Below are 13670 nucleotides of genomic sequence, written 5' to 3' on the forward strand. Positions count from 1 at the left end.
TGCTAATAGAAGAAAAAACAAAACTTGAGGGCCAACTCTGAAAGGCCCTTTCAGGGCATCTGCTGTAGGTGTAAACTGGTAAAGCAGTTTCCCAGACACCTCCAAGTCCAGGCTTGGTATTGAGTCCAGCCTCCCCTTGTTTTCCTTCCCTTACAAAGACCTCCTTCCTAGAGCCATCTTCAAATGTGGCTTACCGCCAGAAGCAAATGCAGTCTACCCCACATTCCCATTCCGTATCAGAAAGGAATTCTGCTCCCAGGCCTACACCCAGTGAAGTGGCTGTTGCAGTGTTGGAGCTGAGTTGACGACCAAAGGACACTGGCATTCCCTTTGAGTTTCAGGGAGCTGGAAGACACCTGGGAAGCAATCACTGAATCATTGTCATAGCTCCCCTGGAGCTGGGCCTCTTCAGGAGACCCACGTTCTATCCCATGATGCTCCGTGGGTGTGGGAGGACAATACAGAAACCACTCCCTCATTTGGGGTTCAGAGCCTCACCCCTGGCACTTCCGCAGATGTGTAGCAATCTCCCAGTGCAGCTGGAAGGCCACACACCTTTGTTCTGCTCCTGAGGCTTCTTATATAGGAACGTTATTCAAGTCTGTTAATCAGCAGTCGCTAGCCCCTTGGATTCCTTATTAAAGACTTTGCTGTAGCCTGTCTCAAACAGTAATCTTCAGCTGTGGGTTTCATGCCTCATTGTTCATATAACAGTATGGATAGAAGAGGTGCACTGAGTCATCCCTTCACATACGTGGTGCTTTCTAATGGGGTCCTCTATGCATCACATACTGTGCAGGCAAGGTTCTCACTGTTCAGACAGGGCATCGGTAAAAGGCATCACTTAAAGACAGTTAACTCTCTATTGAGGTTTGGCCTCTTTCCTGCCTTACGGTGCATTCTGTGGTGAGGGCGGAAGCTGTCACTCATTTATGGCCGGCATTCCTATTGATTAGTGGACCTACAAGCCAAGTAGGAAAAGAGAATATGCTCTGTGATGCAAGTTGGAGATACTATAGTGTTGCCATCAGCAAGTCTGGGTCTTGTCACAACACCCAGGACTGGGCTGGAATATTCAAGGTGCTGGCCAGTGGCCCAGGGAGACACACCGGCTCCTTTTGGTTTTAGGTCAGCTTCTATAGGCTCCCTTTTGGCTTCCAGATGATCTATCAAGGGTCTGTAAACTGTGGGCTGGTCGCTTGTTTGTGTAAATAAAATTGAATTGCAACATAGCCACACCCATTTGCTTATGTATCGTCTATGGCTGCTTTCGCACTCCAAGGGCAGAGTTGAGAGTTGAGCAGTTGGCCCACAAAGCCTAAAATACTTACTGTCTGGACCTTTCAGAAAAAGTCTGCTGACCCCTGCTTAAGAAAATAATCCTCTTTCAGGAATAAATATTCCTTGATTTTTTTTCTTCTGCCTCTTTTTCTAAACTCTGTCCTCCTCTTCCCCTTCTCCTTTGTTCCAATTTTGTTCTTTCTCTTACATTTCTTTATTTCCTCTTGCTACAAAGGAGACATGTTATACTGAAGTAGCACATGGACTACCATCCCTTACACTTGAGCCACCTTGGCATTGCATCTTCCTTAAATTACCCATCACAGTCGCCAGAATGAGGCCACCTTAGCCTGTAGAGCCAGAACCCGTGAGCAGAGAGGGGCTTAGGCTTGTAAAGTTATGTGGCTAGGCCTGTCACTCACATAGCTTTTAATCAGAACTGAGCCTCGCTTCGCTTCTTGTTTACTAGAGTAAGCCAAGACTTTTTTTCTGTTAAAATTAGTTGAGACTACTTTGGTTGGACTTTTAGTCCTCTGAACATCACATTTAGATGTGAAAAAATGTCTTTTCACAGAGTGGAAACAAAGTCTGATCACAAACCCAAAGCATCATTTATTCTTATATAATATTTTTGGTTGGCTTTTAGGAAAATAAAAATGTGTTGGCACTGATATCTTTTCAGTCATATACTTTGAAAATAATTTTATTCAAGGTAAGCCAACAAATAAAAAATAGAGGCTTTTGAAGTGCTTTAGAGAGAATGATAAAGATTGGAACACACTATGACCTTAGTGTGGCTGAAAAGTTAAGGATCATATCTTTAGATCAAATCCAGTCAACTGCCAAGATACCAATCTTCCCCCAACCCCAAAACTCAAGGATAAGTGTCTATGTTGTTTTTCAAAAGGAAGTCGAATGTCATGTCAGTGAAAAAATTGTCAAGTGGCCCCAAAGCACTGTTTTCACTTGTTTTGGAACAGTAATTATTTTCAATTCCTAGCTATTACTTTTATGTCTTAATATGGCTTGATAGCCACTGAAATACTGGAAATTTTAAAAGTATGAAATCATGTCTATGTGTATCACATTGGCAAGGCAGTCTTCACATCCTAGCAGTAAGCACTCTTCCCAGGCTTGCTCTCAAGTCATTTTCAGGGGAAAATATTAAAAAGTATTTAAAACAAGCAGAATTGTGGGAAGCCCTTTGAGACAGCCTTCAGTATCATTTATCCCTTGAAACATCAGAACGGAGTCCTGTATTCTACAGTGGACAGATTAGAAGACGTACTGGTCTGACCTCCTTCCTCTGGAGATAATTGTACTCGGGCAGAAACCCAGAGCTCTCAGGACTTTGCTGTGCTGTCCTGGGGCCCTGAGACTCACCCTGGGCATTTTGCGAATGGTGTCCTTATTCAGGCTTTTGCCCTTGGAATTGAACCAAGGATGGTCAGTTCCTTCCTCTCCGTCTGATGCTTCCTTTTCCCAGAGCCTTAGTGGTTGATGCTCAGAACTCAGGAGACGTCCTTTGCTCCACCTTCAGAGGGGCAGTTGTGCAGTTGTGCTGCCTGACAAGCACAACACACACGGCTTTCTCATCGGACTGGGACCATCCATGTAACATGGGTGCTCAGTGTGCAAGCCTCATGGAAGTATAGACTGCCTATTTTTAAAAAGAACCAGGTACTCGTGATATTATAATATGCCAGGGGTTGGATGAGTGGATTTACCTTTTTTTTAAAGGCTTATGTAAAAAAGTAAAATAAAATTAACAGAGACTATATGTGGCCCACACAAGCTAAAATATTTACTACCTGACCCTTTGCAGAAACGGTTTACTGATTCTCGCAGTAGCCATTCAAGATCAAATGGTGTGGGCAGTTAGGCACGAATTTTTTTGTTCACATAGTTCAGCATTGCAAAAATTCTAGATTTTAGGGTATCTTGCCTGTTCATCTCAGTACTCAGCTGCTGTTGCACATCATTCCTGAATAATGCTTGTACATTTAAAAAATATATCTCCCTCTTTGCTGATTGCTGATGAATTGTGTACATGCCATTATACCTACTCTAGGATATGTAGTTAAAACTAGAAGTACAAAGTCCTTTAAACTAAAAGTATAGTCATCCTCATTGTTATGAATCAGGGTGAACTCGACTCTGGTGGAGAGACATTCCACTACAGCAGTGCTCAACACACGAGACTTACCAGTGAACTTACAGTCTGGAATCCTGAGTGCCTCTCCCCAAAAGCACAGGGTGTGTTAGTTTTACCCCGAGAGCCCTTCATTTCTCTTTTGTATCTAATATATTTGCAATTTTATTGCTCTCTAAGCTCTGGTCATTGCTTGTGAACGTAATTGGCTGGCCTTTGCCTGTTTGACCTCAAGTCCAGTACCCATGTTGTCTTAAACACACCAGCATGGCGGTGGCACTTTGTCAGCACCAGCAGCTTCACACCGAGCCAGTTCAGGACTCTCCTGCGTCCCCTGCTCATTTTAAGGAGCCATCCTTCCTACCTTCCCTAACTCGTCCCTTTCCTTCTGCCACCAGCCCCCTCCAGGAGGCACCTTCTCTGGGACAGCCCCCCTCCTCCCACACGCTTCCCTGAAAACACGTATGTCACATTAGAAGCATTTTTCTCTTCCGAACTCTGTATTTTCCTTCTCACAGTATTTAGCCATTGGGTCCAAATGCTGTTCAATTTATCAACTTTTTTCAACCCAATTTTCTATGATCTACACCTCATATTTGTCTTGTAGCTAAAGCTGCAGTATCTGGGAGTTAGTTTGTGGGAAAGAGACTATACAAACAAGATTTGTGTAATTTTGTATATTTGTACCACAGGTAGGGAATATTTTTAGAGCCACTATAGCTTAAGGTTATTGACTTCACTAGTGGTCTCTGCATTCTAAGTAGTTCTTGGAGACTGTGTTAGTGTGACTGTGGTTCTTGGTACATATATATGATATTTATACACACCACTGTGGAATTTATTTCACTGTGTAAATAGTGATATTTTCCTGTTCAAATGCTTCTATAGAAAGTATTTATTTTAACAAGAAAAGTAACTGTCAAAAGGGCTTTCCAAAATATGTTCTTTCTAGCCACCCATCCTTCCCAGCTACCATGCTCAGCTAATCAGCCCCCATACCACACAGTGAAGGCAAAAGGATGTGGCCTTGAAACCCTCGCTGTATTTGGGCAGATGTGTGAGTGAGCGCATCGTCCCACTGTCACCCTGTCCCAGAGCAAGGTGGGACTCCCACAAGGGGTGTGGCTGTGCCAGGCGTAGCATCAGGGCTCGCCTCACTGCAGCCCACTTCTTGCAAGCACAGCTGGTACATTCAGCTGTACACTCGAACAGCCTGTGCAGGGAAATGAGCCTTAGTTGTAGCCCCTAGGAAATCCAAACCCATACCTGTGGGATATGGAGAAACCACTGGTTGCCTAAAGAAAGTGTTAAGGTGTATGTCTAGTCTCTCCTTTGTGAAAGGCACCTGTTCACACTCGCATTAACCATGGGAGATAAGCATGTTACCTTCTGCACCTTGACGATATTCATGAGCACCCTAGCTCTCCTCCTCCTCTTCCCCCACTCCTCTTTCTCGTCCTCCTCCTCCTCCTCCTCCTCCTCCTCCTCCTCCTCCTCCTCTTGCTCCTTCTCTCCCTGTCTCAGCAAGCCTCTGTGCAGATGTGGGCCGGTGTCCCTGTAACTGGCGGTTACCAAACGAGACTATCTGTTCTAAGATGTGGTCGGCTTTACTTCTCAGGAGTCCTGGCCTGCAGTTCAGAGCACCCCTAGGTGAAACAGAACCAATGCTCTGATCATGTTCCTCCTCCCTGGGCACCCCTGTCTGAGTCACGTTCCTCGTGGTGCTTGGCTGGCTGGACTGAAAACCTGAAAACTGCAACTCTGGGACTACAGGACTACAGGGAGCTTTGGAACTAGGCTCACAGGGGTTTTTGTCATCCATTTGAACCGTAATTTGCATATTTCCTTATGGCCTTCCTTTGTCTTTTCTAAACAAATGATGAGGACACTTGAAGAGTAATGCTGGAGAATGTTTTTCTAAGATATTATTTGAAGCAAATCTGATTTTTAAGATGAAATGTGAATGGGTAACTAGGTGCCAGGGAATTCAGCACTGAAGTAGTCAAAACTTTTGTACCTTTGCAGGAAGAAATATTAATAAATTTTGCTCTCATCTAAATGTTCACAAGAAGTAATGTAAATAGTTTTCTAAAAATATTTATTACGTGTGCTGTATACAGATTCATGTTCTGAGTGATGTTGGTTTGCATTGTAGTATTGTAGAAGAATATATTTTGAGCAGTGGACTTCCTTTCATAACACAGTTCACACATGGAGAAAGAACAAAAACCAGCAGGTTGAGAGCTGTTTGGGGCGTTTGATCTGTAATGTTACATCAAATCTAAGCTTTAACTGCCCCTTCTTCTCATCTGGTTATGTTATATATTATATATATAGACAGATGTATGATAAACTGGTCAGCGGTCAGTACCCAGATCTGCAGAGCAGATTTCCAGGTGTTCTTTCTGATATGTTGCCCATAAGCAATAAGATCCTAGATGATTACATTTATTCTGGGGCCCACCTTGGCCCTTGTCTCAGAGGATAGGGTGGGGGTAGAACAGCTCTTGCTAAGACCTCTTGCCTTTGCTGGAGAGGTTGCTGTACTTGAATTTTTGCTTCTGTTTGTCTGCACGCTCCTTCACATCATAGAACTCTAGCAATGGATGAGAAATCTACCAGCACTAGACACATCAAAATGGGCATATAGATTGAAAAATTAGCAATTTTCCATGAATCGGTAGGGTTTCCAGAATCAACTAGAGGCAGTGGTCATTTGGCTGTAGAGTAAATGTAAGAACTTTTTACATTAGAAATTTAAGTGGCCAATTAAATCCCCTTTGGCTATATTTGACCTACCTTTAAAAGCTAGCCCATTTCCCATAAGCCTCCCCTGTGTCTGGGCTTAAAATGCCTAAAACCCTCTTTGTGTCTGGGGTTAAACCATTTAGGTCAGTATAAAGATGGCAGTCACTCTTCCATTCTCCCAGCGTGTCTAGTTCAACAGATTTCTAAAGCTGTTTAGCAGCCTCTCCTTGTGACCGTCCTAAACTTTGTGAAAAATAAATACCCCACACCCAGATAACCATTAATAGAAGTAATGTAGTTTTTTAGACTTTTGGAATATGTCTTCTCTTTTGTATTTATGATGGTGTTTGGAATTTTTCACTAGTGTTTTTTTAGATTGAAGTGGGTGCATTAGAATACAACTTTCCATTGCTGAGCCTGAAAGCAAGCAAGAGGAAAGAAATTGACCTATATTGTATCATTGGGGAGGTGACTACTTCTTGTGGTGGGGGCGGGGGAGGGGCATTGTAGATTATGTGGGGGTAAAATAGAATTCTGGCCTGAGGCTCCCCAAGTCCTTGTATTAAAAATCCCCTTATTAGCCTCACTTAATCTCAATAGAAGCCTGCTGTTTACCCTCAGGGAACAAGTAGTTTTCAAAATTGAGCTCCTCCAAGGTCATTGGCCAATGTCTGTGTGCAAGCATTGGTCATCTTTGTGAACTCATGGCATTATTTTCCCATATACTATGATATTAAGAAATTCAACCCCAACCTGTATGAAAAGCACAGCCCAGGGTCCTAATTTAGGCTGGAGTTAATGCCTTTGAGGGGCCAGGGGGTCATAGGAGGCCCTTGCAACTTAACTGAAGCTCAGGTGCCATGTTGGATTTTTATTCTTTTTTAGGCCACGACCCTTCTGAACGAGTTTAGGGCAGGGGCTGCTGATCCAGCTCTGGATTCAGGGAGCTCTAACATGAATCTCTACCGTTCCTTTAAAGGTCTTTCTGGTTCCTCCCAGTGTTGTCATTGCCGAGGTCAATCTCGTAGTTGTTCAGATGTGCTCCTTTTTGCTGTCTTGTGAGTCTTAGCTAGTGATCCAGACACCCAAGGACAGGGGCCTCTGGGAGGCCCTGGCCCTTTCCTGGTACAAAGTGTGTGCCCCTGGCCTGCGTGCGGGCGGTCTTTCCGAAAGCGTTGAAATGAGAAATTCTGCAGATGGTAACCCGGAAGATCAGTGTGTATCTCTTGGGCCTGGATCTCCACTATGTTAGTGAGTGTAGGAATATACTGTGTCTTTAATGGATGAAAATTCAATGTATGCTGTGAATTTGTTGGTTTGAAACATTGAAAATTTTTCATTAGACAATGTTTACATACCTCACCTGAAGAACCTTTGAGAGTGTATATATAAAATTTAAAGATATATTAAGTTGCTTTAAAACAATAATGTATAGCTATAAAAGTTGGAGTTATTTTAACTTTGAATATGTACCAAGTCTCTTAAATATTGAAATCTTGTAGCCTTTTTGTGCTTCTGTGTTTTACTTTCCTATTAGTCCATGTAGGAAACTGTGTTATTGTTATTGGTAAAGGGGCCCTCACTGAAATCCAGGCTTGGAAGGATTTCCTGTGTTGTTTCAGATTCTCTTGTTTGGTTTTGAGGGATGGGATGTGGAGCCAGAGGATGTGTGGGAGGGGTTTCTCTAACGTTGACATCTATTCCGTGAGCTTTTTCAAGGCGCTTATTTTATTGCAGCATATTAAACTTCTTTGATATGAAAGCATGTGAGTGTGTGTGATCACTGGAGAGGGCACAGAACGCACTGGAGCCAGACATGCACCTCGCAGTCTACGCAAAGCTGATGAGTTGCCAGAAGGAACCGTAGAGCCACACTTCTGTCCCAACCAGGTGCTGGCGATTAAACAAACATTGTTTTCTAACCTGAATCATAAGTCACTTTGTGAGTTACGCCCAGCTTCGGGGACAAGCAAACACAATGGAGGAATCCCTGGGAGTCCCACGGCAGGGTTGGCAGGTGCCCGTGTTCCCTCCCGACGCGTAGGGAGCAGTGCGGTTCCAGCTCCTGGCCTCAGGCAAGCTCTCCGTAGCCCTGTTGGCGTGTGGCATAAAACCCTTTCCATTTGCTACTGTGACCTGTTTCCTTGTGTTCTTTCAACTCTGCTTGAAGCGGGGCAAGTTGAGGCAGTGGGCCAGTGATCCTGTGGGATGAGCTGTGATTTCACTAACAAGCTCGTGTGACACAGGCCAGCCCTGCACGGAACTGCGTCCTGCAGCTGTCAGGCCGCCTTCTGAATGTGAACCTGGAGGATCGCCCTGTTCCAGGTGAGGAGTTTGCATCGTTACGGTAGACCCACCTCCCTCCGGGATCCACCCTGTAGGGAGACAGCCGGACACTGCCCCAGCGTGTGCTGTGCCCATTCCCTCGGCCGGGGCTGTCCTTCATACATACGTACACACACGTGTACGAATAAAGATAGATATTGGGGCTTTTGTTGGTTTGGGGTTTTGTTTTGTTTTGCCATTTCTCTTTGCTGAAGATTTGCTTTTTACAGTGAAATTTGCCACTGATTTTACTTTAATTCAGAAGTTACAAACTGGTGGCCCACAGATGTTTCTTTAGCCCAGCGTTTAAAAAAAAAAAATGCTTTAAAACTGAGATTTGTTCCCAGCGTTTAAAAAAAAAAAATGCTTTAAAACTGAGATTTGTTTACATTGAAAAAAGATGATGATCTGACCAAATTAGCTCATGGTAAGAATCAGCTGGTACTCAGATTAGAAATTGTGCCCCTCAGGTCACCACAGTCCCTGTGTCAGTTCCTATGTGTCACTTTTTCTTTACAGTTGGGAAATCTGTCTGTGTACCTGCTGCCCTATCGGAAGTGGCAATCCCGAGATGGCCCCGGGACGTGTGCCCGCCCGGCTAACACAGGTAACGTACTGGCCGCTCCAGGCGCTTGAGCTTACGGCACTATTTGGACCCATTCCCTCTCACACCCTGTTCACTGTGTTTCCTCCACAGTCCCTAATTGTTTTGAAGGCACTGGCCACTGTCAGGGTGACCCCTGTGCTGATAAGGTGTGGCTTATGTGGTTGTCGCCATGGCCCAGTTTTCCAGTGGCACATCAGTCCATGGTCCTGGCATCAGAGGAGAGCCAGTCATGTCCCTTTACTAGCAGGGACCTCGCACAGCCTGTCTGCCAGGGCCTGGCCTCACCCAGACACACAGATCTTGCATCCTACAAAAGAGAGTGCAATTTTCTAGTCTGAAAGGGTGATAGAACCACTACAGAAGTGTGTTCGCCTCCTGTCCCCACCTATCCCTAAAAACCACTGTCCTAGAGACAGGAAAGTAAGCTTTGCAGGACATCTGAGAAGCCACACTGTTTTCCAATCTGTTGCCCTGATGCTCCGGAACCCTCAGTGCTGGGTTCAGTATGGGTGCGGCTTGTGTACAAGTTTACAGAATGTTGATGTCATGGCAGACACTTGGGGGAGGGGAGAGAGAGCAGCCTGCCCAGCTCTGCCCCACACTGACGGGCCCCAGGGAGCTGTGCCCCGCCAGGCCCCGGAGCCCCCTTCCTTCTTCAGGAGGAACGGAGGAGGGGCCTCCTTTGCCACTTTGGGAAGAGCAGAGTTCCAGGGCAGATGTCCCATGGTGCTGCCTCTCGGAGCCATCCCTTGCTTGAGGCCAGGGCGTGGTGGGCCCAGAAGCCCCGGTGTCCTGGGAGGGAAGATGCTGGCTCACCTCGGCTAAGAAAAAGAGATCAGCGAGGCAGGATCTGAGTGAATCGATGTCATGTTCACATGGAAGACAACAGACAATATCAACATACTCTAAAACCACACTTCTAGGGAAAGGGCAGGTGTAGCTCGCTCACGAGCCTGTGCTAAACCAGTCTCTACAAGAGTCGATCCAAACAAGATTACAGAAACCCCCGAACAAAACATGTCACAACCACATAGCCTCTGAAAATCAAAACGAGACACTGGATGTTGACTTTAACATATAAAAATACTATAACAAAATGAAATACAAATATATATTAGAATCTGTAAGTATTCTGTATAAAGAGATACTTTCGCGGTTAGGCTAACAGCAGGCAAAGAGGAGACAAAGTCCGTCCTTTTCCATTTCCTGACCCCTTCACGGGCAGCCCCGCTGGTGTCGCCAGTGACGCTGCCAACGCAGCAGCTCCCTTGGGACTTGCCCTGCTGTGTCCCTTCAGTGCGCGGCAGAGCGAGCTGAGGGTCTTTACCACGGGGGGCAGGACGTGCAGAGGATTTCTCAGAGGGATGGTGTCACGGCAGCCGTCCTTCGGGACTTAGCCCGAATGTGAACAGGCCACGTGACTGATGGCTCAGGTCCTTGGCGACTTGCCGGCTGGTGGTCACGGTGGAGGTTGGTCCTGGGCACACAGCTGTCACCTCACCCCTCGTGTTGGGTCCCCTCACCAGCCTCCACTGAGGAGCAGCGCTGCTGTGCTGGCGGCTGGCACAGAAGGGCCGGCAGGGGTGGTGCTAAGCTCACAGGTGCTCCCTGGGAACACGCCCGCCAGCCTCTCACCCATCCCCACGGCGCCAGGCAAAGGGCACCGGCATCGCCAGCCCAGTGCCCTTTCCACCTTCCGCAGAGTGAAGAGGCCTCTTGCCAGTCAGTGCCCTTCGAGCCCGGGAATTGGCTTCTCCAGGGCAGTGGGGAATGGTGGTGGACCCGGAAGCCACCTTTCTCAGGATCGGTGAGTCCCAGGGCACGTTTCTTCCAGGGAAGGGACAAGCTGGCTGCCTTTGAGCTTTTCTGCGCTATTCAGCCTGGTGCGGCTGCTCTCCAGGGTCCCATAGTGGCCCAGAAACGCGTGAGTGAGGGGGATGCTGTGTGGGGGTCCCCAGCTCCCCAGTGTCCTGGAAGGAGGCGGTGGGCACTGTGGCCTTGCTCAGAGCTACTAGAAAACCCAGCCCAGCCCCCGGGGGAGGGCACATCCCACCGAGAGGACCCTTCCCCAGGCAGGCAGGGCAGGGCCCTACCAGTCACAGGGACCCCAAGACTCGGCTGTGGCTCGAGTCCCCGTGTAACGGAACACGACAGGCTCCCGCGCGCCGGAGAGCAAGCCCTTTGCTAATCAGCATCAAGGCTCCCCACTGCCCACGGGGGCGGGGCACAGACACAGCCCCTCCAGCCCCGCCCGACGCACCCCCAGCCCTGCCTTCGGGTTGCAGGTGGAGGGACCCAGGAAACCGACACACTCACGTCCCTTGTCTCCCTGAGCTCCCCAAGGGCACACCCTGTAGGGGAGACATCTGGGAAAGACGAGTGTGACTTTTCTTCCCTTCAGCCAACTCACTATTTGGGCTCAAAAGTCATCTTTCTACGTTTCCACTCTGTATGGAACAGAAGCCCTGTATTCAGTGACTCTTCGAACACCAAGTCCTTCATCGCTAGCACCGAGTGTGGGCTGCTGGAACCTGGGCTGGGGTCTGCGGCCGGAGCCCCTGCCTGGCTCAGCTGTCCCCCAGGCATCTTGGTCGCTCCTGCGATGCTCTGAGGTTAGTTCAGCTCCGTCCGTCGGGGCGGATCACCCCCAGTACCCAGCCCCGGGTTAGGCACATAAATACTTGTCTATGTGATCAGTGAAAATGGGTCTTCTAATCCCGGCCCCCCTTCCGAGAGCACAGTGGGAGAGTCTGCACTGCGCCTTTAGTCATCCCACTCCCCATTTTACAGCCCAGGAGCCCGAGGCCCGGGGGGAAAGTGTGCCCAGAGTGACAGAGCCAGAGGCCATTTCTTGACTCCTGGCCCGTCCCTCCCACTGCTCCCTTCCAGCCTGCAAAGGGCTCTGGACCCATCAAGTAGCCTAACCCAGGTCCCCGCACCCTGTCCCTGTGCCAGTGGCTCACTGACAGCCTGTGGCTTGCTGGTGGCTGGGAAGCCCAGGACCAGTGCCCCTGCTGTGGCTAGTGTCTGGAGGCTGGTGATGCTTATTCAGCTGGAGCCAAGAACCCCCTGCCCTCCTGGGGGGTCTGCCCCCCAAGCTGCCCCCGTGGCTGTTTCCTCCACGTGAGCCCCTCCTTGAAGCTACAGTGCCCATCCTGTAACTTTAGGCTGCAGAAGCCTGGTCCTAAGAGCCACCTCCACCCTTCGCCTCGTTCTCAGGCAGTTGCTGCAGTGCTGCCAGTCAGCCCAGGGGGCAAGGGACAGTCCCTTCCTGGCCAGCAGGAGGAGGCCCTCCCCCTCACAGCCCGGCCTGCTGCCCACAGATGCTATAGCCATGGCCACGGAATGAGCCAGGCTGGCTGCCCCGGCGGGGTAAGAGTACTTCCAGGTCATCTGCAGCCAGGAAAGGGGCTTCAGGGGCTGGGGACCCAGCTCCAGGCCAGCCCGAGCCACAGGCCAGAGGGAAGGGCTGGCTTGGGAAGGGGTCAGCCCCCTTCTTCAGACCCAGGTAGCAGGCAAAGAGGGGTGTCACCATTCTGAACTTCTTGGCCTGACCTCACACACACATTCATTCAACAAATATTTATTAAGCGCCTCTTTGTGAAAGGCACTTCCAGAGAGGGCAGCCCGCAGCTCGGGCCTCGCCCACCCTTCTGTCCCCAGCTGCGGCGCAAGTTGCTTTCGAAAGGCTGCTCTGGCACCACCTACCCAAGAGGCCCAGCTGCCAGGAGCCGTCCTGGCGATGGCCTGCCCCCCAGCCCAGCTGCCGCCGCCACCGACGGCTGAGCCCCCTCGCCCACCCTCACCCCCACCCGGTCCACACCCGGCGCTACGCGCAGAGGGCACAGCCACACTTGGTGGGCTTCTCCACGTCCTCGGCAAAAGAGGTCCCGTCGCTGCACTCAAAGGTGAACTTCCTCCGCTTCAGCCGAAGGCCCTGGCAGCAGCCCTGGCCCGGGCACGAGCCCCGGCACTCCACCCACGACAGCGGGCGCGTGGTCTGGCAGATGGCATAGCCCCTCTGGACCTGATGAAAGTCCCGGACAGGGTCCCCCCGGCACTCGGACTCTGGATGGGACAGACACCAAGAGAAAGCCTCAGGGCACAGAGGAGGCAGGAGGAGGAGGAGGAAGAGGGCAGCATCCTCGGGCCGGCCCTCTGGCCCTCAGAGCCCCCTGGCCCCAGCATCCTCCCGCCTCCCCCCGTCATGCAAATGCACACCGCGTCCTCAGAGGCCCACGGTCCGGTCAGTGGGAAGGAGGACCTTCCTCGCTGCCAGGGCCCCCCAGGATATACTGGGCTGCCAGGGGAGGTGGCTCTCGTTGCTAGAGTGTGCAAGAAGAGGCTGGAGGCCCAGGAGGCAGGAACATCAGGAAAGGAATTCGTGCTGGGGAGGGTATGGCCTGGGGGACCCTTAAGGTGCCTGAGTTCTGGTTTCTCTGCTTCTCCCTGGCCAGCCTTAGCAGTCTGGATTCTGGCAGAAGCATCTTGGTCAAGCGGGCCAGGGAGGGCCTGGGAGGAGTCCCCAACCCTCGGACTTCCTGCTGCACCCAGGTC

At 49.5% G+C, this 13670-nt stretch overlaps 1 protein-coding gene across 1 annotated transcript in view; it reads right to left on the reverse strand.

The window, feature by feature from the left end:
* Positions 1–9965: 9965 nt before the first annotated feature.
* Positions 9966–13670, reverse strand: part of SLIT1 (slit guidance ligand 1) — a 160137-nt gene continuing 156432 nt past the window's right edge. The window contains exon 37 of the mRNA XM_069460854.1: positions 9966–13181. Within this exon, the coding sequence (XP_069316955.1) occupies positions 12943–13181 (239 nt within the window). The 3' untranslated portion in view covers positions 9966–12942. The remainder of the gene's footprint in view (positions 13182–13670) is intronic.

This window comes from Eulemur rufifrons, chromosome 28 (assembly GCF_041146395.1).
Source record: "Eulemur rufifrons isolate Redbay chromosome 28, OSU_ERuf_1, whole genome shotgun sequence".
In the NCBI taxonomy this organism is placed as follows: Eukaryota; Metazoa; Chordata; class Mammalia; order Primates; family Lemuridae; genus Eulemur; species Eulemur rufifrons.